We start from the raw sequence: 23,031 nt of genomic DNA on the forward strand, positions 1-23,031 counted from the left end.
CAATCTAAAAACCTAAGAACACACCTCCATGGTGTTTCTGGGGTGCTGGATCTGTGGCAAACTCTGTGGGCCACACACTGTACTCCCGTGCAGCTTCCCTTCACCACACATAGAGCAATGCTGAGGACACAATTACTTGATGCAAGCAGGGGGCAGTAGTTATGTGGGGACTAAAACTCACAGTCACTCACCACACCCTGGTTCTCTCCCAACCTGACCCTAAAAAGCCCTGTGGGTCCAGCCTACATTTCCTTAGCTCTCCCCGGACACAGAGAAGCAATGACATAGCCATGTGAATAAGCAGAAACAAATGGAACAAAGAGAACGCCCATTTGGCTCCTGTGGGGACCAATGTGTGCAACTGTCCACTTCCAGGGACCTTACACTATCAGAGAAATTGCTAGCTGAATGTTACTTCACTGGTAGTGGAGGGAAGAGGCTGACACACTGTGGGGTGGACCTGCCAGAGGCACAGGTAGGTCAGCAGTACTGGATGGGTGTGTCTGGCCTAGCACCAAAGCCAATGCCACGGCCCAGCACTTCCCCAATTCAGAGCTCGAGGTCCAGGCAGCGCCAGCTCTACTAACCCATGCAGTTCAGACCCACATGCACAGGCAGGAAGAGGACACCCAGAAACTTCTGTAACTGGTTGTAAAAACTGACCAAGGCTGCAACCTGGCACAGTCACCCCACCTCCCTCTCTCCAGGCCAGTTTCCTTAGCTGAAAAGCAGTATACCACATGGCCAAACAAAGCCTAATGTGAACAATGATAAGAATCTGAGCAGAATGGGCCCAAAACTAACTTCTTCACTTCATTAGAAAAAAAGGAGCTTGCCCAAGAGCAGCAGGAAGGAGGGCAGCACCTAATGCCCATAGCAGAGGACCAGGAAGAAAGTGCCCACCAGAGCTCTGCAAGCAGTCCCCACAGATGTGCCCCGGCTACAGAGGACATTCTAAATGCCCATTAAACTGTACCCCAGGAGGGTACACACCAGCTCTTCCTGCTTGGTGATGGGCCTGCAGATAAAGACTTTTGTTATCATTTTCTGAATCTTTCCGTATATTTGCACATTTTAATAAGCACATGCTATGCATTAAGTAGTCTATTTTGTTTTATAGCCAGGTAGGAGAAAACATTTATTTTTAGGAATGGATACGTTAGCAGTATCAAACTACATCAGTGCAGTAACAGAGACAAGGCTAACAACACATACAACACAAGACAAACACACACAGGCTCAATTCTTCACAACTCTCTGAGGCAGGTACTATTATATCACATCTTACATGTGACTTCACATAAAAACAGGGAGGTTCAGCCACTTGCCACACATCACACAGTTAGGAAAAGGTAGAGCCGGCTCCCACCCTGAGCAGTCTGGATCAGAGGGGTTTGTTATACCGTTAGGCTGTCCCCCATTAATAGCCTCTTCTCAAAATCAAAACATCAAACTAAGTGTTTCCTACCTCCTCCCTGCTTTGCAATGATCTCTCCTCTCTTCAGTGCATTACTTAGGATTTCTAAGGAAATCAGGAAGAAAAAACAATTAGCCAAATTTCTCTGATAATAAAAACTTACTCATTACAGATTCCAAAGCAGAAATACTACTGATAATTCTTTTTTCAAAGAAAGCAAAGGAAAAAGGTTTGAGAAACACAGACAGACAAGATCACATGACAGAAGACTCAAGAGTCCTTGATGATAATGGTCACAACACTGGGACCTGCTGCAGCTCCAGAATGCGTCCAGCAGAGCGAGGAACCTGTGTACCCCCCCCCCCCCCCAAGCTCAAAGTCAGAGAAAAATCAGAGCCTCAGTCCTTGCTCAGGAGTTTCCCAAAGCTGGTCTGGACCCTCAGCCCTGAGGCTTTCCCATGACCACCTGGGCAGGAAATCCGGGCCTCCCTGGGACTCATGCTCACAAGTCTAAAGCCTCCACATTTTCTCAACATTACTCCCAGCCTCACATCTCATTGAAGCTACAACTACTTACAGTGAGAAAGGGGAAACCGACAGTGCTTGCACATGGGTCTGCCCAGAACAAGCCAAGCTGGAGACAAAGTACAAAGCCACTGTCCCACACAGAAAACACTGATGCTGGCCCATCAGACCTTGGTGTTGGTTGAATGCCATCGCTAGCATCCCCTTCCAAAGTCTCTTCGTTCTTTTGCTGTATGGAAGAACATGTACCCAACTGCTCAGGTCCTCAAGTTCTTGGACAAAGGCCTCATACTATCACCATAATACCAAGCAATTAAAAGCTAGCCCACAGTGGTGTCTTGTACTTGGTCTGCTAGACCAGGAAGGTGGGAAAGCACACCAAGAACAATGGACTCTGCTTGCCAGCAAGTAGCAAGCTCACTCTTCCATGACACCCAAGATCCTGTTAACTTTCCAGGCCTAGCCTGGCTCACTCTGCTTTCCTGGAAGCACTCACTGCTTCCCACCAGTGTACCACGTATCACCAGCATTCACTCTCAGCCCTGCTGACCCCCCACCTAAACCCATGCTTCCTACTTCTTCCTACCCTCTGCACCTGAAATGCTGCAGCCTCTGCCAACTCCAATCCTCCAGCATCAACTGTACTCCTGGCATTGCTGCTCTGAACAAAGCATGGCTGTTCATCAGGCATACAGAGCAATGCCTTTTCGATCCTGAGATACCTTCTGTGCTGCTCACATTCTGCCCCAGAGCTTGGGAATCATTACCCGACACTCTATCACTAGACCCCATCTGCGTGCTGACCTCTAATGCTCTCCTAGACAGCTCCAAGTGTCAGCCCTTCAGGTGCACTATATCTTCCAAGATGAAGGACCACAGATCTGTCTCTGAAGTAACAAATACAGATATCTGTACAAGTAAGATCTAATGCCACACTGGGAGAAGGGACAATGGGCAGGAAACAGTACATACGGCAGCAGACTGATGACTCAATCCTTAATGCACAAATCCTAGATAACTATCCTAGAGCTGGGCACTAATGGCTCACATCTGAAATCCTAACTACTCAAGAAGCTGATATCTGAGGGCTGAGATTCAAAACCAGCCAGGAGAGGAAAATCTGAGATTTTTATTTCCAATTTACCAGCAAAAAAGCTGAAAGCATAACTGTGACTCAAGTGGGAGAGCCCTGGACTTCAGCAAAAAAGCTAAGATACAGCACCCAGGTCTGGAGTTCAAGGAAAAGTACCAACAGATACACACAGAAATTTTATTTGCAACAAAAGAATGTTACCAAAGTACCAGGGGACACGGGTGAGATGCCCACTAAGGTCAGATCAGGAAGAGTTTCTTGTGCCATACAAGGTGATCTCATAGGCAAGAAGGCCATATCCACCCAAGCCACTGCAGTGATAAGACTTAAGGGGCACAGATTGGCAATAATTGAAGATGAAAAGCCAAAAGGAATTATGGGTGTAGTTATGTCATCTTGTTCTTCTGGCTAAAGGCAACCACATTTGAGCAAATGACAGTACACTTTTTAGTATTTTTTCAAATACTCAACTATTCTAAGACCATAGATGGACTGGCATTAAGAATGAATCTGGGCGCCGGGCACTGGTGGAGGGTCACGCCTGTCATCCTAGCTACGCTGGAGGCTGAGATATGAGGATCGAGGTTCAAAGCCAGCCCGGGCAGGAAAGCCTGTGAGACTCTTATATCCAATAAACCACTGGAAGTGGTGCTGTGGCTCAAGTGGTAGAGCACTTGCCTTGAGCTGAGAGGGACAGTGCCCAGGACCAGAGTTCAAGCCCCACAACTGACCCTCCCCCCCACAAAAAAAGAACAACCTGGAAGAGGCAGCAGCAGCCAGAGCAAGTACCTCCCAAAGACAATTATTCTCTAGAGCCTGTAAGATTCAAGGACACTAGCCAATATACCCAACTATGGTGAGAGAAAAGCCTCAAAAATTACCACCAAACTGGGCATCCAGGCAATCAGGCTCCAGTAGTTTCTGACCTCCAGAAAGAACACTGCAGATAGGGGGGCAAGAGATGACCTAAAGTGAAAGTGCTGAGCTGCATGATAAAACAAACCTCAAGATAATCTTTCTAGGCCTTCACAAATTCTATACATACAGCTTGTACCAAGTAGACACCAACTACACTGGATATCTGCCCACAGATATCCAAGCACTCTAACAGTGAAAGCCCCTGAGCAGCTTCGTGCAGGCACAGGAGGAGAGGCAGCCTGGGTGGGGAGGATGGGTTCTCTAGACTGCCTTTGAGAAAATAGCTTCAGAGCCCTAGAACAGACAGGGAAGTTCCAATTCTTACAACTATCTAAAATAAATGGAGAAAGATGACACCTATGGCAAAGCAAAAAGGAAACTGCTTTGCCAAACTAGAAAATAGGCCCCCAATATTCAAAGCGTGCAGTGCAATAAAATGTCCCTGTCTACCACATCTCTTCCCAGGGCATCCATAAGCTCACTGTACAGTCTGGGCCCTAGTGAGAGAGACTCCTGCCTGCTCAGCAGCAGGGCTATGCTAGGCAGCAGTGTTAATTCCTACAATAGCAGAAAACTTATGCCAATTTAAAAAAGAAGCTATCTGAAAGAAGAAAAAGGGTTCTATAAAGAACCAATAGGTCTACAAGACAGATTTTTTTTTTAAGCCTGAAGAAAACCAGCAGACTTTGCCTGAGAAAGAAGCCCCAACCTAAGGCTGAGCTTAGGCAGCCTATCAGCCCATGGGTGGACCCCGCCCACATGGGGTCTGAGGGGCTGTCTTACCCATTCCTCTGCCAAGGGGCTCTCCAAAGCTTCGAGCCATTCCCATCTCGTTTCTGGCAAAGTCTCTCTCAAATCCTGCACCCATGCCACGTTCCATCTCTGTGGAAAAAAATATTACCCTAGGCCTTTCCAGGAATAACCAGGATGTTTCAAACATGCAAAACAAAACAACTACAGACCCATAACAACCACATCATGTCAGCTACCTACCAACTCTGACAGCCATAACTACTGTAGCTACCACAGAAACTGGGAGACACCTGCAGCAGTCAACACAGGCTGCAGTTGGCTGATCTACCAGTGCCACTTCCTGGTACTCACCACAGGCCTAGCCAGGAGCTCTGTCATCATTCTACTGCACCCTCATACCCAGCCTGCCCTGCACTACCCATCACTGCTCCTTCACAAAGAAAACTGAGGCTTACACCAGTCAATAACATGTCAAGGTCACACACCAAGTTGGGGTGCAGTGAAGGTGATCAAGTTCAGAACACACTGACCATGCACACACTTCTCTACTGGCTCCTGAGCTAATTAACCCTCCTACATAATGGGATCTGGGCAACTTCTTTGTCAGCTTTTACACATTTATTTGTGTTGTTATGAAAAAAAATAATTAGCACATATTACTAGTATAAGCTATTAAAAACAAAACCTCAGCTTCTGGGGGTAAAGGTGCACAATAGTGAACACTTGCTTGCTACTCACAACTCCTACCTGGTACATCCATGTCACATCCCATGTTGAGAGAGGGGGGGTCCCTGAAAAAGCTAGTATTAGTGGGCTGGGGGCAGCTCAATGAGGTTCTATCTCTATGGGTTCTATCTCTAGCACCAAAGTTATTTTTTGTCGGTTATGGGACTTGAACTCAGGGCCTGGGTGCTCTCCCTGAGCTTTTTTGCTCAAGGCTAGCACTCTTACCACTTTGGAGCCAAAACACCATTTCTGGTTTTCTGGTGGTTAACTGGAGGTAAGAGTCTCATGGTGATTTTTCTGCCCAGGCTGGCTTTGAACTGCAATCCTCAGATCTCAGCATCCTGAATATTTAGGATTACAGGCATGAGCCACCAGTGCCCAGCTTAATGGACATCTTTTATGGCACAATTACAAACAATGCTGTCATATGGCCTGCATCCTTCTTTCCGTGAACAATTAAAATGATGCTCTAGAGGCTCAGAGGAGTTATGAATCACTGACTCTGGCAAAGATGGTATTAGCATAGTTTGAATCAAGGCTAGTGTGCTGCCTGAGGGTGGGCAGGCAGGGCTTGCTCAGCTTAAGAAACACCAAGCATCCCAGCTTCTCAGATGAAGAGGCCATATGTAGCAGGCCTGAATGCTTTGGCTAAAGCCTCACAACTCACTTTCCCAACTGCCAAAAGACCCTCGAGCACCAATGTGCCAGGCTTAGGTCAACACTAGTGTCCACAGGAATGGACTGGGGTTATCAATTAAACAAGTCAAATGCAAAATGGCTCTCAATTTTTCAGTATAACTCCCACCCAAGGGCTCTAAGGAAAGTTCACTCAAATCTGAGAAACCCAGATCCAGGATGAGGCTGGAGAGGGAGCTCACAATGTCAGCTTCACAGAGGCACCCAGCACAAACAACAGATACTCAGGTTTGGGTTCTCTGCAGAGAATAAGCATCTGGAACCTTCACAATGGACTATACCTACCTGTCTGTCACAAGCTCACCCATATTTATTTGCCCACCACAGAACTGCACTGCAACCTATCTTTCCTCCCCAATCTCTCATCTGTCCAGATTGATCAAGCCACACATCTCAAAACTTTTAATAAGCCCTATGCACACAAGCGCAGTAGGAAAGCCTAGTCACCCTTCAAACACAAACCTCTATTCCTGTTACTAACAGCAGACTTCCTACAAACCCCCCAACACACACCCGTTGCCTAGGTAAGGCAAGACAACAAAAGCCAACCCCACACCCAGCTTCCCAGGGACAGACTAAGATGCCTGCTCTCTCTCCATATTCTACTTACTACAACCCAAATCCTCCTAATTGCCCAGTCCAGGAAAGCAGAAAGAATAAAAACAGCAGCTTTCCAGTAGGCAGGGTAGGGGGAAGGGTCAGAGTCAACCAGCATAGATGGTTTTAAGAAGACTTCCAGATTCTCAGCACTGAGGCTGACGCTGTGCTGGAGGCGTTTCTAGAAAGCAGGATATGGGCATGACGAAGAGCCCGGCTTTGGAGCAGCCTGGGCTTACACCACAGCACCATCATTCACTAGCCACATGACCTCAGGCAAGTCACTGCCACAAATTCAGATGTGTGCCATGTGATGCTTCTAAGGACTAAATGGAATAACATGGTGTTAATGTTACAGACTTGTTAGGAGGTGGCAGGACAGTGAGATCTGAATGAGAGTACTTTCTAGAACGTGTGTGAATGCTATGTTAGTCTCTCTCTGCCCAGAACTTGGGAGTTGTCTGGACAGATGGTGAAGAACTACCCAACCCAGCTCTCATGGGAATCCCAAAGCATTCCTACACTGGAGATCATGTATAAAGCCTAAGAACAGATGTCTACATGCTTGAGAGCACTGGCAGCAGTAAGAAAATTCGCTAAAACTTTACAGGACAAGTAATGGGGAGATTCTAAACAATGGATACTTCAAGAGTTCAGTGACTAACTGAACCAAGTCTAGCTTTGAAATATTTAAAGCAACTCAAAATGTTTTGACATGTGATTCAGAAGAAAAGCAGAGGTGGGACATCAGCAGTCTAAAAGGCACTGGGAGCTCATAGCCAGCAGAGGTCAGTAGGAGCAGAAGGAAACATGGATCTTACCATTTATCCGGCCCATGTTCATCCCAGATCCAAATCGCCCCATGTTTTCCATACCACCACCAAAGGGTCCCTCCATGCCTGCAAAAAAGGTGTGTGTCTTAGCACCATCACAAGGAGACTGCTTGTCCAGACACATCAGGGAAAGGAAGAAAAACATCTCTTTGGCAGTTTCTGCCAAGAACTTACCAAGTTCAAGAGCATTGGAAAGAAAAACGCTATTTTGGAAACTATCACCACCTTCCAAAAGTTAACTTGGTCCCAACCCCCTAGATGATACACAAAGCAGAGAGAGGTCCAGAGAGATGGAGTGATTTGCCCAAGGTCACAGAGCTAGAGAGCCAGAACCAACAGCCACACCCACTGCAACAATGGATAGGTAGAATGGTTGATAGATGCAAATCTTTTGGAAACTCAAGTGGCAATATCATGCAAGGCATAAAAGAGAAAGAAGGCAGAGAGAAAAGCCAGACCTAAGAGATTATTTTGTACTTCACTTTCAATTTCTTACCTCCCATTTTATTTATTCCAAATCCTATGCCTTCCATTCCCATTCCTTGAAAAGAAAAAGTCAATGCAAACTAAAATTATATCAAAGCAGTAACATTTAACTTAAGCAGCACAAAAAAATTCCAAACCATCACATGACTCAAAAATACTTTAACAGACATATCAGGAGAAGGGATGGGACTGACTCCCATTACAAACTATTTAACCAAATAAAGTGTTATGTGGCTTAAAGCTCTATATTGTCTACACAGTTTCATTATGAACCAGGTTGGACATTTTAAACACAATAATCAAAAAGACCATGAAATACTTGTGTTATAGAATTCAGAATTCTATAGAACAAAGGTGGGCTTTTAATAAAATCCCTTTAAAGAGTCTTAAAAAAAAAAAAAAAAAAAGAGCAACTCCCCCCCCCCCCCCCCAATCTCTTCCTAGAACACGCCTTCCTCAGGGGGTCAAACTAGAAAATATGGCTCAGGTACAGCTATTTGGGCTTGTGGCCAAGATCTGAATGGGAGGAAAGCTAACAACTAGCAAAAATGACAGTGGCAGTATGGCAGTACAGAGGGACACCAAAGCACAATTTCAAAATGATATCAAGAAAAAAAAAAAACTTAATGTGTGATGTCATAAAAATCAAACACACCTAATAGTATAGAAATACCTCATGACACAAAATAACACTAAACAGCCACGTCTAGTCTATGCCCACACTTTTGTGTTGTGACCTGGGACAGTCATGTTGTCATGCAGTGAGACCCTCCCCACTTCTAGAAGACATGTGAGAAGCCAAGGAGGTCTAGGTGACAGACTTATCCGGGCACCAGAGCATGCTGAGGTATTGTAGCCAGACCTGTAGCCTGTTGGTGACAGTGTGGCCTTGGACAAGACCAACCCTCTGGCTGGAAAGGTATAATGGCTTTAAAAATAAACACAACTCAGTAAAAACACAAAACACTGCCTTTATCAAAATGAAGCTAAATAAGAATTTTATCTCAATTAGATCTTTATTCCATTTGAACTATTCAAGGTCCAATTATCCCAGTAATTAATAACTTTCACTTCTCCAGAAACCCTCCATCAAGGTATACGGTAATTCTCACCTGCAGGTCCTATGTTTCCCATGCCGATGCCCTTGTTTAGGTGATTGGCATCAATAGGCTGCCCTCCTGGCCCCAAACCCATGCCAATACCACCAAGTCCATCTAAAAGGCAAAGAGAAAGTCAGAAGTGTAGGTTCTTTTTTGAGAAAACAAACAAGTCAGTATGCTACGATCACTACTGTGATCACAGTCAGTTGCTATGATCACTGTCCCCCAACCCTAATCATCCTGTGGGTCCCCAGGGCCCAAACAGGTTCCTGTGTAGTTGGGAGCACTCTGCTTCACATGGCTGTTTTTTTGGTGTGTGTGTGTGTGTGTGTGTGTGTGTGTGTGTGTGTGTGTGTGTGTGTGTGTGTGTGTGTGTGTGTGTGTGTGTGTGTGTGTGTGTGTGTGTGTGTGTGTGTGTGTGTGTGTGTGTGTGTGTGTGTGTGTGTGTGTGTGTGTGTGTGTGTGTGTGTGTGTGTGTGTGTGTGTGTGTGTGTGTGTGTGTGTGATGAGGCATCAATTCTGGGCCTGGGTACTGTTCCTGAGCTCAAGGGGAGTGATCTGCCATTTGAGCCACAGCACCACTTCCGGTTTTTCTGGTGGTTAATTGAAGTTAAGAGTCTCACAGACTTTCCTGCCCAGCCTGGCTTTGAACCTCGATCCCCAGATCTCAGCTTCCTGAGTAGCTAGGATTACAGGTTATTAGCTACTGGTGCCTGGCCCACACGTCTTTTTAAATGCAATGTAGAATGGAGTTTATACAACAAAATCTGTTCACTTGAATGTTGCCAAGATCGAGACTAACCTATACAGTAAGAATCCTGAGTCTCTTTTCCTAAATTAAGAAAACATTTATGGAACCCAGGCACCAGTGCCTCACAGCAATAATCCTAACTACTAGGAAGACTGAGATTTGAGGATCAGTTTGAAGCCAGCCTGGGCAGTAAAATCCATCAGATTCTTATCTCCAATTAACTACCAAAAAGCTGTAAGTTAAGATCAGAGACAGCACCTACCTGAGTTCAAACACCAGGACTGACACAAAAAAGGGAAAAAAACAAAAACAAAAAAACAGGCCAAACCCCAGTGGCTCACCTGTCATCTTAGCTATTATTCAGGAAGCTGAGATCTAAGGATCACAGTTTGAAGCCAGCCTGGGCCAGAAAGTCCTATGAGACTCTTATCTCCAATTAACCAGTAAAAAGAGAAAAGTGGAGTTGTGGCTTAAGCAAGTAGAATGCTAGGCCTGAACAAAAAAGCCCAGGAGGGAGGGGGTTGGGGGTAGGGGGAAACAGGAAGGGATGGTAAGGGGAAAAAAAGGAGGCAACAATGCTTGATAAGAAATGCACTCATTACCTTGTGCATGTAATTGTGACCCCTCTGTACGATACTTTCACAATAATAATTTTAAAAAGCCCAGGAACAGCATGCAGGCCCTGACTTCAATCCCCAGTACCAGCACCCTAAATCCCAAGTTTTATCAAGTGACATAAAGCACAAATGTGTCCAGTGCCCACCCACATCCTCCTAAATCTAGCAGCCCAAAAGACTTTACTCATGAAAAACAATGCTATTCTGTCAGTTCACATACTGGGCCATACTACTCTCAATCTGTGCTATTTTAATAACAATGCAGCTAATGTACTCAAGGAACCCATCTCTATTCTTGCCCACAAAGTTCCCTAACTTGATACCCAGCCTACCCTCAGCTCCAAACCCCTCTATACACAAATGGGCTTGATGCATGTACCGCTCTGGGTAACCAGGTCTTGAGGCTTTAACCAACTGAGATGGAGTCACCAACAGCATCAGACACTTGAAGGTATTTAATCTGATTAACATCCCTGTTTCTAACTGCATGGCAACAGCACCAAGTCACCAAGGCTACTGACTCCCAAAGCAAACTAGTCAACCCTTGGAGCTGGGAAAGGAGACAAAGGGCCAGGGATAATGGCCTCCCTGGAGCCCAGGGCTCCTCCTCCTGCAAGAGGAAGAATCAACAGGAGCACCAGTGACCATTAACTTGAAAGTGGGCATGTTAAGATAATGTGGCCTTGCCCCCAAACAATGGTGCCTTTGAACAATAACACCCCCTCCTTTCCATATTGAAGCCATAGGCTTCCCTTAAGATCTACTTTAACTCCTACAATGTAGATACTTGATGCTCTAGCCTGGCTTGCCCTGCTTGGGGAGCAGGTGACTAGGACTTCATATTGATGTGCCATTCACACCAGTGACCACTCAAATCTACTAGCCTTCCTGGTCACAAAACATTTTCACCTTTCACCTACATGATGCAATAGCCAATTTCCTCTTTTACTCATTAACATTTTGTACCTGATAATCTTTTTTATGTATCATAACCTTCATTTAAGTACAGAATTCAGCCAGTGCCAATGCTGTAATCTTAGCTACTCAGGAAGCTGAGGTATGAGGACCATGGTTCAAAGCCAGCCCGGGCAGGAAAGTCTATGAGACTCTTAGCTCCAATAAACCACTCAGAAAACTAGAAGTGGCTCTGTGGCTCAAGAAGTAGAGTGCTTGCCTTGAGCCAAGAGCTGAGGGACAGTGCCAAGGCCCAGAGTTCCAAGTCCCACGACCGACCGAGAAAAAAAAAAAAAAAAAAAAAAAAGGTAAAGAATTCAGTGGGATTTTTTGTATATTCAAATCTATGCAACCACATTATTCCCTTAACTTTTTCATCACTCCTAAAAGAAACTATCCCCACTAACAGTCACTCCTCACCTCTCCCCAGCCCCTGGGAATCCCTTGTCTATTTTCTCCCTTTTTTAATCTCCTTCCTTTTATTTATTTTTTGGTCAGTTATGGGACTTGAACTCAGGACCTAGGAGCTGTCTCTGAGCGTTTTTTTTTTGTTTTGTTTTTTCTCTATTTCAACCCACAGATCTACTGCCAGCTTCTGGTGGTCAATTGGAGATGAGTCTCATCTTCATTACCTGCCTGGGCTGGCTTTGAACTACAACTCATTGATGTCAGCCTCCTGAGTAGCTAGGATCACAGATGTAAGCCACTAGGTGCTCAGCCCTCCTTTTTATGACTGAATAATATATTCCATCATGTGGATTTATCAGATTACACTTATCTATCCATCACATAATGTCTCATCTCTACTTGAAGTCTGGGTCTTCTGCCTCAGACTCGGTAGTGCTGGGTTTAATAGATATGCATCACCAAGCCTGACTAAGCACCTACCAAACTGCTATGAAGATGCTGTTAACATGTTTCTGTGCGGGCACCCAAGCTATCTTCTGATTCTCACAGCAGCCTCACCTTTGTCCCCCTCCCTTTTGCAGTTTTGGGCTCTTCCTTCCTTAGGATACTTCTGAAACTAAAATACTTACGGGGAAGTTGCTGGGGACGTTCAGGAGGGAAAAAGTCTCCCTTTGGTAAAGCCCTCTCATCCTGAAAGAGGAAGAAGATGAATGTATCTCAGAGTCCCTTGCAAGAGGGCTTGTCATAGCAAAAAGGATGTGTGAATAACTCCCATCCACAAAGAAGTGGGTGGCTGAGGCTGAAGCTCAAAGGAACAGCACTTGTGTACTTTGTGCAAGGCCCTAGATTCCATCCCCAGCACCACAAAATAAAAAAGAGAGGGAGAAAAGAGCAGAAAAAGACAGGGAGTACACACAAAAAATGCACTATTAAACAAACTGTATAAATTATGACACATTCCTGTCACATAGCACTGTATGAGGAGGAAAAGACACGTGAAGTGTGTTTATTGCCTTCTGGATAAAAATCAGGCATGCTGTTGTGGGGGAAAGGTTATGACCTGGGCAAGAAGGACAAATGAAACCTCGCTCTTTTCATACTTTTTGAGTCACGTGAATCCTTTTATCAACTCAAAATGCCAAACTGAATGTCTTAAGTAACTGAAGTATCATTTTATAATTCCTTTTTTGTTGTTCCTGAATTTGAGTTCTAACTCTAGTACCCTCGGCATGTTCCAGTGATGTCTGTATTAACTATTATCATCTTTGGCACCACTGTAGCAGAGCTAATATTTATTACAATTGAAATACCTTGAAATGCTGTCTGAATCAAAGACTTATGTTCACCCCAAGTATAATATGCTAACCAAACACTGTTTTGTAATACTTTGAAAACTAGAAGCCTACACTTCTAACCATTCCTCTTAAAACTCATCACATAGCCGGGCGCTGGTGGCTCACGCCTGTAATCCTAGCTACTCAGGAGGCTGAGATCTGAGGATCGCGGTTCAAAGCCAGCCCGGGCAGGAGAGACCGTGAGACTCCTATCTCCAATAAACCACCAGAAAACCGGAAGTGGCGCTGTAGCTCAAGTGGTAGAGCGCTCGCCTTGAGCTGAAGAGCTGAGGGACAGCGCCCAGGCCCAGAGTTCAAGCCCCACAACCGACAAAAAAAAAAAAAAAAAAAAAAAAAAACAAACTCATCACATGCTCAAGTAGGATATTTGACTTCCTGAACATACCAGCAACAGCCAAAAGGCAAACCAGAAAAATCTACAGATAAGCTGCAAGAGCAAAAGGTTATATCCGTCACATATATGTTCAACATAGGGGACCGTGTCTGTCAGCTCAGAGTAGAAGTTGTGGGAAGCTCTCAGGAACATTTTCATTACACGTATTTGATATCTGAGTATATGACAGAGAAAACAATCTCTACTTACCATTTTGACGTGCATTGGTCTATCAAATAGCAGCTGGCCATTAAACATAGCTAATATTGTAATTAAGGTTATTTGTTACATCAGTAAAACCACCCACAGCAGGAAAAAAAAATGGGGGGGGGGGGGGGGACAAAGAGTACCACTTCAAAGCTACCAGTCCCTCAAAGTCAGAGTGGGAAACTTTGTTCAGCTAAAGGTCATTTGGGTGCTTCCCACATGCACAGGTCATAGAAAACTCAACCCAGGGCACATGTCTATCCTGTCACAGACCAATGTCAAAAGCCTTGTACAACCCAGAGGCTAGATGACCCTGTGTCTGTTCTAAGCAGCAAATTCATAGCAATTTCAATTCTTCACTGTATTTTCATGCATGTGCTTCTACAATAAGCAGAAGGATAATAATTTATGAAAGCTAGAGGGAAAAAAAAAAGGTAAATCTCCACTTGCTCCTCTGGCCTGAAGCTTCAGGACCTTACATTTTTCACCTGACCTTCCTCCAGTAGTACCATCACACTTTTCTGTGTCCTAAATTCATTGAGTGTACTCAGAGACAGTCTTGCCAGTCCTTAATGACTGTGTGGCACTGTTCATTGTGATTCAAGAAGGTACAACTTAGCTGGACACTGGTAGCTCACACCTATAATCCTAGCTACTCAGGAGGCTAAGATTTGAGGACCATGGTTCAAAGCCAGCTTAAGCAGCAAAATCTTTTTTTTTTTTTTTTTTGCCAGTCCTGGGGCTTAAACGCAGGGCCTGGGCACTGTCCCTGAGCTTCTTTTTGCTCAAAGCTAGCACTCTACCACTTGAGCCACAGTGCCACTTCCCGCTTTTTCTGTTTATGTGGTACTGAGGAATTGAACCCAGGGCTTCATGCATGCTATGCAAGCACTCTACCACTAAGCCACATTCCCAGGCCCCAAGACACTTATCTTCAATGAACTACCAAGAAAGCTGGAAATAGAGCTGTGACTCAAGTGGTAGAGCGCTAGCCTTGAGTAAAAAAAGGTTCGATGATGGCACCCAAGTCATGAGTTCAAGTCCAGGACCCACAGCAAAAAATCCAAACAACAACAACAAAATTTAACTTCTAGGGTACACATCTAGGGCAGGGAAAACTGCCTCTTTCAAATGTCTATTCACTGAAGACACAGAATCCTTAAAAGGAGGCTAATAATGTTATCTCACCAGGAACTAGTGGCTCACACCTGTAATCCTAGCTACTCAGGAGGCTGATGCCATGGTTCAAAGCCAGTCTGAGCAGAAAAGTCTGTAAGACTCCTATCTCTAGCCACCAGAAAACCAGAGTGGCACTGTGGCTCAAAGTGGTAGAGTGCTAACCTTGAGCAAAAAGAGCTCACGAAAAGTGCCTAAGCCCTGAGTTCAAGCCCAGAGCTGACCAAAAAAAAATCTCTCGTGATGCATTTTCCAGACTTCTCCCTTCAAACCCAAACTCCTCTATAAACAAGCACTGGAAAACCCCACCTCTAGGCACTTACCTAGCTCTAACCACCCAACATATCTCACAGGGTATTCACTCAACCCCACCCCAGAGAATTTTCAAATCTCTCAGTAATGTGTTCCTTCCAGCATGCACAGTTATATAATTACTGCCTTAACACTGCTGAAGTCCCCCTGTTCACCATGTGTTAAACTCCTGCACAAGGATACATATAGCTTGCACAGCTTCGATGGACTGCTCGAAAGTCACAGTGCCTATCCCGCGACTTTTCCCATCTTTATCCTCCAGAATGTCTGCTCGGACCACCACACCAGCCATACTAAACACTTCCTTCAGTTTCTTCCAGCCAACTTTATAATCCAGCTAATCAGGAGAAAGGGGGGAGGGGGGATAGAAACTACAATGTTCACATTGTTAAACATCACATAAAAAATATTTTAAAAGAAGACATGCTTTGACTGGAAACAGGCATTAGGATTTCACTGCAGTGAAATTTTTCAAACAGGATTTTAATAGGGGCGTGGGCTTTACATCTACTGTCCGTTTCTTAAAAAGAACAATTTAGATCCCATGCTTGTCTCAAACACCGATTTCCTGGTTTTAAAAATAAATGTCCCCTGCTAAGGTTTACTACTGCCCAAATTGCTTTGTTCTACAAATATTTCCCCTTGCAAACAACAAAGATATCATCTACGCCACACATAAGGAGAGGCAGGTGTCAGTATTCCATCTCTGCCAACTTCTGCCCTGCCCTTGTTGCAGCCTCTGCAACAGCAATAAACAAGGCTCCAGTGCAGCTGTATGCATGCCCACGACTTACAACACAGTGGTTACCAGGCCACAAAACACAACCCTAAGGCTCAATTCTAAAAAATTAAGATGAGAATCCAAATTCTTTTCTCTCAAAACACAGAATTACTTGTATCACATATTGACAAGATTGGCTCAAAGGCCTGAGTCCTATACATTTTCCATGTTAAACAACATTTCCATTTACTTACATTTGCTACAAACACTGTGCTTCCAAGTCTTCCAGCCTGCAATGCATGGATAATCTCATTTGGGATGTTGGGATTATTTAGGATACTGGGTGGGATATTAATCATTCCTGGGCCACCAGGTCCCATACCCATCCCACCAGTCGTAGCCATCACCTTTTGCATTGCTCTCCTGGCATGTTCACCATCAGGATCCTGAAATAAGCACACAAGTGTTACACTGAACCGACTTAAGAGTAGGCAGAACCAGGTTTATAATAATTGGTTTTTAAATAATTGTGTTTTTTAAAAAACCTTCAGAGATTCATGCTAATCAAGATAAACCTAGCTCAAAAAGACATATAGACTCACGCCTATAATCCTATTCAAAAAGATGAGATTAACTATCAAAAAGCCAAAAGAGGTCACGAGACTTGGCTCAAATGACAGAGCACCTAATTAGCAAGTTCAAAGCCCAAAGTTCAAATCTCAGTATAACTAGAGAAAGGAAAAAGGGGGGGAAAAAAGAGCCAGGTAACAGTAATTCACACCTGTAATAGCTACTTAGGAGGCTGAAATGTGATAATCACATTTTGAAGCCAGGCTGGGTAGAAAGTCTGTGAGACTCTTATCTGCAATTAACTAGCAAAAAACTGGAAGTGAAGGGCTGAGAAGGTGGCTCAGTGGTAGAGTGCTTGCCTCGCATACATGAGGCTCTGAGTTCAATTCCTCAGTATCACATAAATAGATAAAACCAGAAGTGGCACAGTGGCTGAAGTGGTAGAGTGCTTGCCTTGACATGAAGAGCTGAGGGATGGCAGCCAGGCCCAGAGTTAAAACCCCACAACCAACAAAAAAAAAAAAACTGGAAATGAAGTTGTGATTCAAGTGGTAGAGCACTAACCTTGAGCATAAAAGCTCAAAGATAGCTGTGAGTTCAAGTCCCAGGACTGGAACAAAACAAACAAGAAAACTGAAAGAACATAATGAAATCCACTAGAAAATGTCAAAAGGGCAGGAAGAAAAAGATTATGAAAGAGTATTATAAACAAGGTTAATTTGATCAAAGTGCATGATGTTAAACATCACAAATGAAACTCCTTTGCACAATTAATTTATTCTAATAAAATTTAAAACATAAGCCAGGCACCAGTGGCTCACACCTATAATCCTAGCTAATCAGGAGGTTGAGATCTGAGGATCAAGGGTCAAAGCCAGCCTGGGCAGGAAAATCTGTGAGACTCTTATATCCAATTAACCACCAGAAAACTGGAAGTGGCACTGTGGCTCAAGTGGTAGAGTGCTCACCTTGAACTGAAGAGCTCAGGGACAGTGCCCAAACCAAGTTCAAGACCTATGACTGACAAAACACACACACACACACACACACACACACACACAACATCAGAGATTAAAAAAATGTTTCGGGGCTGGGAAGGTGGCTCAGAGGTAGAGGGCTTGCCTCCCAGGCATGAGGCCCTGGGTTCAATTCCTCAGCACCACATAAATAGAAAAGGCTGGAAGTGGCACTGTGACTCAAGTGGTACAGCACTAGCCTTGAGCTGAAGAGCTCAGGGACAGCGCCCAGGACTGACCAAAAAAAAGAAAGTTTCTAAGACATTTCTCAAAGGTATTCAATAACAAGACAAAATGAATTAAACCAACAGTCTAAAAAGAGCTCCAACTAAAATGAAAGGGCATAAAGTTCAATGTAAAAAAATATAACTCTCAAGAGAACCAGTAAGTGAAGAAGGTGAAGAAGTAGGGTGACACAACTGGCTAACCTTATGCAGTATTCCAGATAGGAATAAGATCTTCATGGTTCCACATGGTTGAATCTAATTAGTGTAGTGGGGTTTGTGCAATGTCTGAAAACAGTTATGCATTCCCCAGGCTCCTCATCCTGATGTAGGGTCTGAGAAGGAACTTCTGGGCATGTTTTGTAGAATTTTGGTATTAACAAGATTTTTTCGGGAGCTGGGAAGGTGGCTCAGTGGTAGAGTACTTGCCTTGCATGCATGAGGCCCTGGGTTTGATTCCTCAGCATCACATAAGCAGAAAAAGCTGGAAGTGGGGCTGAGGCTCAAGTGGTAGTGCGCTAGAGCGCTAGCCTACAGCTTAAGAGCTGAAGGACAGCGCCCAGGGCCAGAGTTCAGGCCCCACGACCGACCAAAAAAAAAAAAAAAAAAAGATTTTTTTCGGAAGCAGAGTTGTGACTCAAAGTGGTAGAGTACTAGCCTTGAGCAAAAAGAGCTCAGGGACAGTGCCCAGGACCTGAGTTCAAGCTTCATGATCACAGGTGGGGGGAAAAAAAAAGAACATTTCTCGAACTCTGTCCTATCATTATTTACTACCACAAAGAAACCTAAACTCCAGAGAAACCTTAAACTCTACCATGCTTTTTTTTTTTTTTTTTTTTTTGTATCAACACACTGAGCTATCAATACACTCTTCCTCCTCAAGACTTAAAAAGAAGTAAAGGAGGGTGGTACATCACTATAATCCCAGCTTTTGAGAGGCTGAAGCAGTAGGACCATGAGTTTGAAGATGGTGAGACTGTCTCCCAAAAAAAGTCAAAGAAGGATTTAATCACCACCAATAAAAAAAAAATTGTCTTCCTAGCCAGGTCCCAGTGGCTCACACCTGTAATCCTATCTACTCAGAAAGCTGAGATCTGAGGATGGAGATTCAAAACCAGCCTGGGCAGGAACATCTGTGAGAATTCAATTAACCAGAAAAGGGCTGGAAATGCAGGTATGGCTCAAGTGATAGAGCACCACCCTTGAGTTTTTTTTAAAAAGCTAAAAGCATGAGGCTGAGTTCAAGTCCCAGTATTGAGACAAAACAACAACAAAAAAATCTCTTAAAAAAAAAACAACAACAACCAGAGCTGGGCATTGGTGGCTCACACCTATAATCCTAGCTACTCAGGAGGCTGAGATCTGAGGATCAAAGCCAGCCCAGGCAAGAAAGTCCGTGAGACTCTTATCTCTAATAAAAGACTCAGAAAACCGGAAGTGGCTCTGTGGCTCAAATGGGGGAGTGCTTGCCTTGAGCTGAAGAGCTGAGTAGGATAGCACCAAGGCCCAGAGTTCAAGCTCCACGACAGACAAAAAAAAAAAAAAAGCAGCCATCTAGAAGCTAAGGACAGTGCTTACAGAGTGCTGGCATAACCTGCATAAAGCTTTTGAGTTTGATCTTCATCACAAATAAAAAGATACCAGAGTTCCAGGTGCCAGTGGCTCACAACTATAATCATAGCTACTCAGGAGGCTGAGATCTGAGAATCACAGTTGGAAGCCAGCCCAGACAGGAAAGTGCCTGTGACTCTTATCTCCAATTAACCACCAAAAAAAGCCAGAAGTGGCGGTATGGCTCAAGTGGTAGAGCACTAGCTAGCCTTAAGCAAAAAAAATCTCAGAACAGTGCCCAGACTCCAAGTTTAAGCCCTAAGATCAGTATAGGAAAAAAATGTAAAGAGGGGCTGGGAAGGTGGCTCAGTGGTAGAGCGCTTGCCTTGCATGCATACATAAGGCCCTGGGTTCGATTCCTCAGCCCCACATAAACAAAAAGAAAAAAGCTGGAAGTGGCGCTGTGGCTCAAGTGATAAGAGTGCTAGCCTTGAGCTGAAGAGCTGAGGGACAGTGCCCAGGCCCAGAGTTTAGGCCCCACCACCGGACCCAAAAAAGAAAAATAGAGAAAAAAAGTGAGCAAGAAAGAAGAAAATGAGCAAGAACAGTGTTTCGTCTGGTAGATGTAATAAGTCTCTTACTTGCACCATAGGCCCAGAACAAACCCTTAGAGAAGCAGTCGGCTTAGCTAAGGCCACTCAGAGTCAGCCTGGCCACTGTACCAAAGATCCCACAGGAAAGCTGCAGGAACACGTGACTGATCCTCCTCGTCCACTCTGTTCAAGATTCAGCCAAGGCTCATTCTCACTCTGAACAGGCACAACTCAAGAACTAATACATGGTACATATAGTGTTAGCCAAGAGTTTACTCTGGGGCTAGGGTTAGAATTGAGTGGTAGAGCACTTGCCTAGCTTGTGCAAGGCAGAGAGAGAACTTACTTCTTTGACTTTCAGTGGTCTTCCACTCAGACTATGCTTGTTTAGAACTTCAGCAGCTTTTTTCATGCTCTCTTCCATCTTGAATTCAACAACACTATGAGGAGTCAAAAGACAGTGAGTGGAACCAGTCCTACAACTTGAAAGGCTCAAATAACATCAGTAAGTAACTAGAGGATACTTACGCACATCCCTTTGGAAGAAGCCAAGACCAGTCAGACGAGCAAGGAAAGGGGAAAAAGAAGAAAAGAAAAACATAGTAAATATCAATGACAGTCATAAACAGATTATAAATATATGATTTATGTAACGAAGGAAGTTTTATTTAAAAATTAACCCTTCTAAGGGGAAGTTGACAAACAAAAATGCCTGGCCTAGCCTTCCTTATTAAAAGCTGGGCTCCTGAATGTCATTTTCCTGCACGTTACCAGCATTGCACTATAGCAGAAGAAGCTATAATGAGCAGACCTAAGTTCAGGTTCTCCAAGAAATCACACCAACTTTAGATCTGCTTCCCTCCATACTCAATCAATTCCTTGTCCTGCTCCTAAGTCCATCCCTTCCATAAATTAAGCTCATCCTTGTGATTAATTCTAAGCCATTCTATTGCACGACAAAAAATCATTTATGTTCTTCTCATTGAACTAGGCCAATTTTGAACGTTCCGATTTGTAGTGTTTGGTTTACAATTTACTGGCACAAAGGCAACTTTTCGGAATCTTTGGTTCACACAACTTTCAAATTCAGCAAACAACCAAGAGTAACATTTTCTAGACAAGAACACACGTTTTACATTAATTGTACCACCGCCAAAATTCCATGCATAATTCACACACAGCCGATTCCTCTGTTAACAAAGAGACAATACTGCTATGGTCCCCAGTTATCCAAATTGGGCATCCAAACAGAATACCAAAAAGCTCTTTGGCCAGCCATTTGGAAAAGCGGGACTCCCGTTTGCAAACCCCCTCCCCCCTACTGGAGTGTTGGCAAGATCAAACATAGCTACTGTAACATGAGCACTCACTGCCTTCCTGATTTCATTCGAGTCCACGCCACCATACAGTAACATTTGTCATGTAGTAAATCCACAGAAGAAATTCTCTCAGACACTTACCCTTGACTTTCCTTCAGCGTCCATTAAGAGCTCCACGTATGTTACCTCACCAACTACAAATCAGTTTCCAGACGACACATAAACCAAGGGAGAAAAGCCAAGAAAACAATGGGAATTTAGAACAATCATCAGCAACCTTGTATGGAGCCTCTGCCTTATAAGAAAGCCCAGAAACACTCCATATTCTCTAAACCACCAAGCTAGGCATTACAGGTGTGCAGTAAAAGTAGGTGAAAACTCATTAACAATATGTCCTTGATTTTCCTCCCGCCACAAACAAGCTACTTCCACAGATTTCCATTGTCGATGGCCCTGCCTGGAATACTCACTCATGACTAGAGGCAATCCAAATCTCTAGGAAAGAAGTCTGCACGATTCACTTTTTAGGAAGGGAGGGAAAGTTTTACCTCTATGCTCTTACTATTGACATCAGGTTAAACAGCACACAGGTTGTAATGCCACAGATTGGAGCTTGCCCAGTAACTAACATAAAGATGGGTACAAGCTCAAAGGCACAGAATGGCCGCAGGCCAGCTTCATGGGTGTGCAACCTGTGTAATGACACAGCCCGCATGGGTTTAATGTCTTTAAGGCCATCTTAAAATTCTTCATTTGTGACAAGAGGCCCTTCACTTTTATTTTGCACAGGACCCCACAAATTCAGTAGCTGGTCCTACACACAACACTAGGCCCCAAAGCTTAGAAACAGAATGTTTAAACATACAATCCGAAAACCGTAACAGCATCTGGATTCTCTTCAGTGAATTAAGACAGCCTTTACTCTGGCTGCCTGCTAACCCTCCCCATAAGAGGATACAAATTCAAATTTAGGGTTCAGGTGGTAACTAAACAATTAAGTAGACTCACATAATTCTAAGCCACACAAAGAGGGGAAAATTGAAAGATTTCAAGAGCTACTGCAGATTTTCCTCAAGGTTTGGATTGCCAACTCATGACCACCATGACCAGATGTTAGACTCCATCAATACAACCACCAAAATGGCTGCTGAACTTTAAGATGGCACACAAAAAACAACCTTAAAGCATTAACGGGAGCACAAGATCTCTAAACAGACTCTCAAAAGTTTAAAAGGGAGGAGCCTTTATGTCAGAAACCTCCCCCCCGACTCTTTCCAAAGGATGAACTCATGAAGTCTGGTTTAGCTGGATAAGGGTAAAATGAACGCACTACTGGCCTTCATTGATCCTGCTCATTAAGATTATGAGAATCTGTCTGTCTTTTTTGTTTGGTCGTGGGTCTTGAACTTTGGGCCTGGGTGTTGTCCCTGAGCTGCTCTTCAGCTCAAGGTGAGCACTCTACCACTTGAGTCACAGGGCCACTTCTGGTTTTCTTTTTTTTTTTTTTTTTTTTGTCGGTCATGGGGCTTAAACTCTGGGCCTGGGCGCTGTCCCTTAGCTCTTCAGCTCAAGGAGAGTGCTCTACCACTTGAGCCACAGCGCCACTTCCAGCCTTTTTTTTCCTGCTTATGTGGTGCTGCGGAATCGAACCCAGGGCCTCATGTATGCAAGGCAAGCGCTCTACCACTGAGCCACGTTCCCAGCCCAGCCACTTCTGGTTTTCTAGTGGTTAATTCGAAG

At 44.2% G+C, this 23,031-nt stretch overlaps 1 protein-coding gene across 7 annotated transcripts in view; it reads right to left on the reverse strand.

Moving 5' to 3' along the window:
- The window catches only part of Hnrnpm (heterogeneous nuclear ribonucleoprotein M), a 41,945-nt gene that overhangs the window by 3,457 nt on the left and 15,457 nt on the right, over nucleotides 1-23,031 (reverse strand). The window contains exons 3-15 of one of the 7 annotated variants that reach the window (XM_042693560.1): nucleotides 21,433-21,485; nucleotides 20,501-20,508; nucleotides 20,319-20,412; nucleotides 16,426-16,464; nucleotides 16,273-16,308; nucleotides 15,481-15,634; nucleotides 13,813-13,862; nucleotides 12,504-12,564; nucleotides 9,157-9,258; nucleotides 8,055-8,099; nucleotides 7,547-7,624; nucleotides 4,737-4,835; nucleotides 1,469-1,522 (exon numbers count right to left, since the gene is read on the reverse strand). In XM_042693560.1, coding sequence (XP_042549494.1) covers nucleotides 1,469-1,522; nucleotides 4,737-4,835; nucleotides 7,547-7,624; nucleotides 8,055-8,099; nucleotides 9,157-9,258; nucleotides 12,504-12,564; nucleotides 13,813-13,862; nucleotides 15,481-15,634; nucleotides 16,273-16,308; nucleotides 16,426-16,464; nucleotides 20,319-20,412; nucleotides 20,501-20,508; nucleotides 21,433-21,485 — 873 coding nt within the window. Of the gene's footprint in view, nucleotides 1-1,468; nucleotides 1,523-4,736; nucleotides 4,836-7,546; nucleotides 7,625-8,054; nucleotides 8,100-9,156; nucleotides 9,259-12,503; nucleotides 12,565-13,812; nucleotides 13,863-15,480; nucleotides 15,635-16,272; nucleotides 16,465-20,318; nucleotides 20,413-20,500; nucleotides 20,509-21,432; nucleotides 21,486-23,031 lie in introns of all 7 variants that reach the window. The other 6 variants (XM_042693563.1, XM_042693557.1, XM_042693559.1 and 3 more) reach the window with 6 other exon arrangements.

The sequence above is a fragment of the Dipodomys spectabilis genome, unplaced genomic scaffold (assembly GCF_019054845.1).
Source record: "Dipodomys spectabilis isolate Male_0828 unplaced genomic scaffold, ASM1905484v1 ptg000173l, whole genome shotgun sequence".
Taxonomy (NCBI): domain Eukaryota; kingdom Metazoa; phylum Chordata; class Mammalia; order Rodentia; family Heteromyidae; genus Dipodomys; species Dipodomys spectabilis.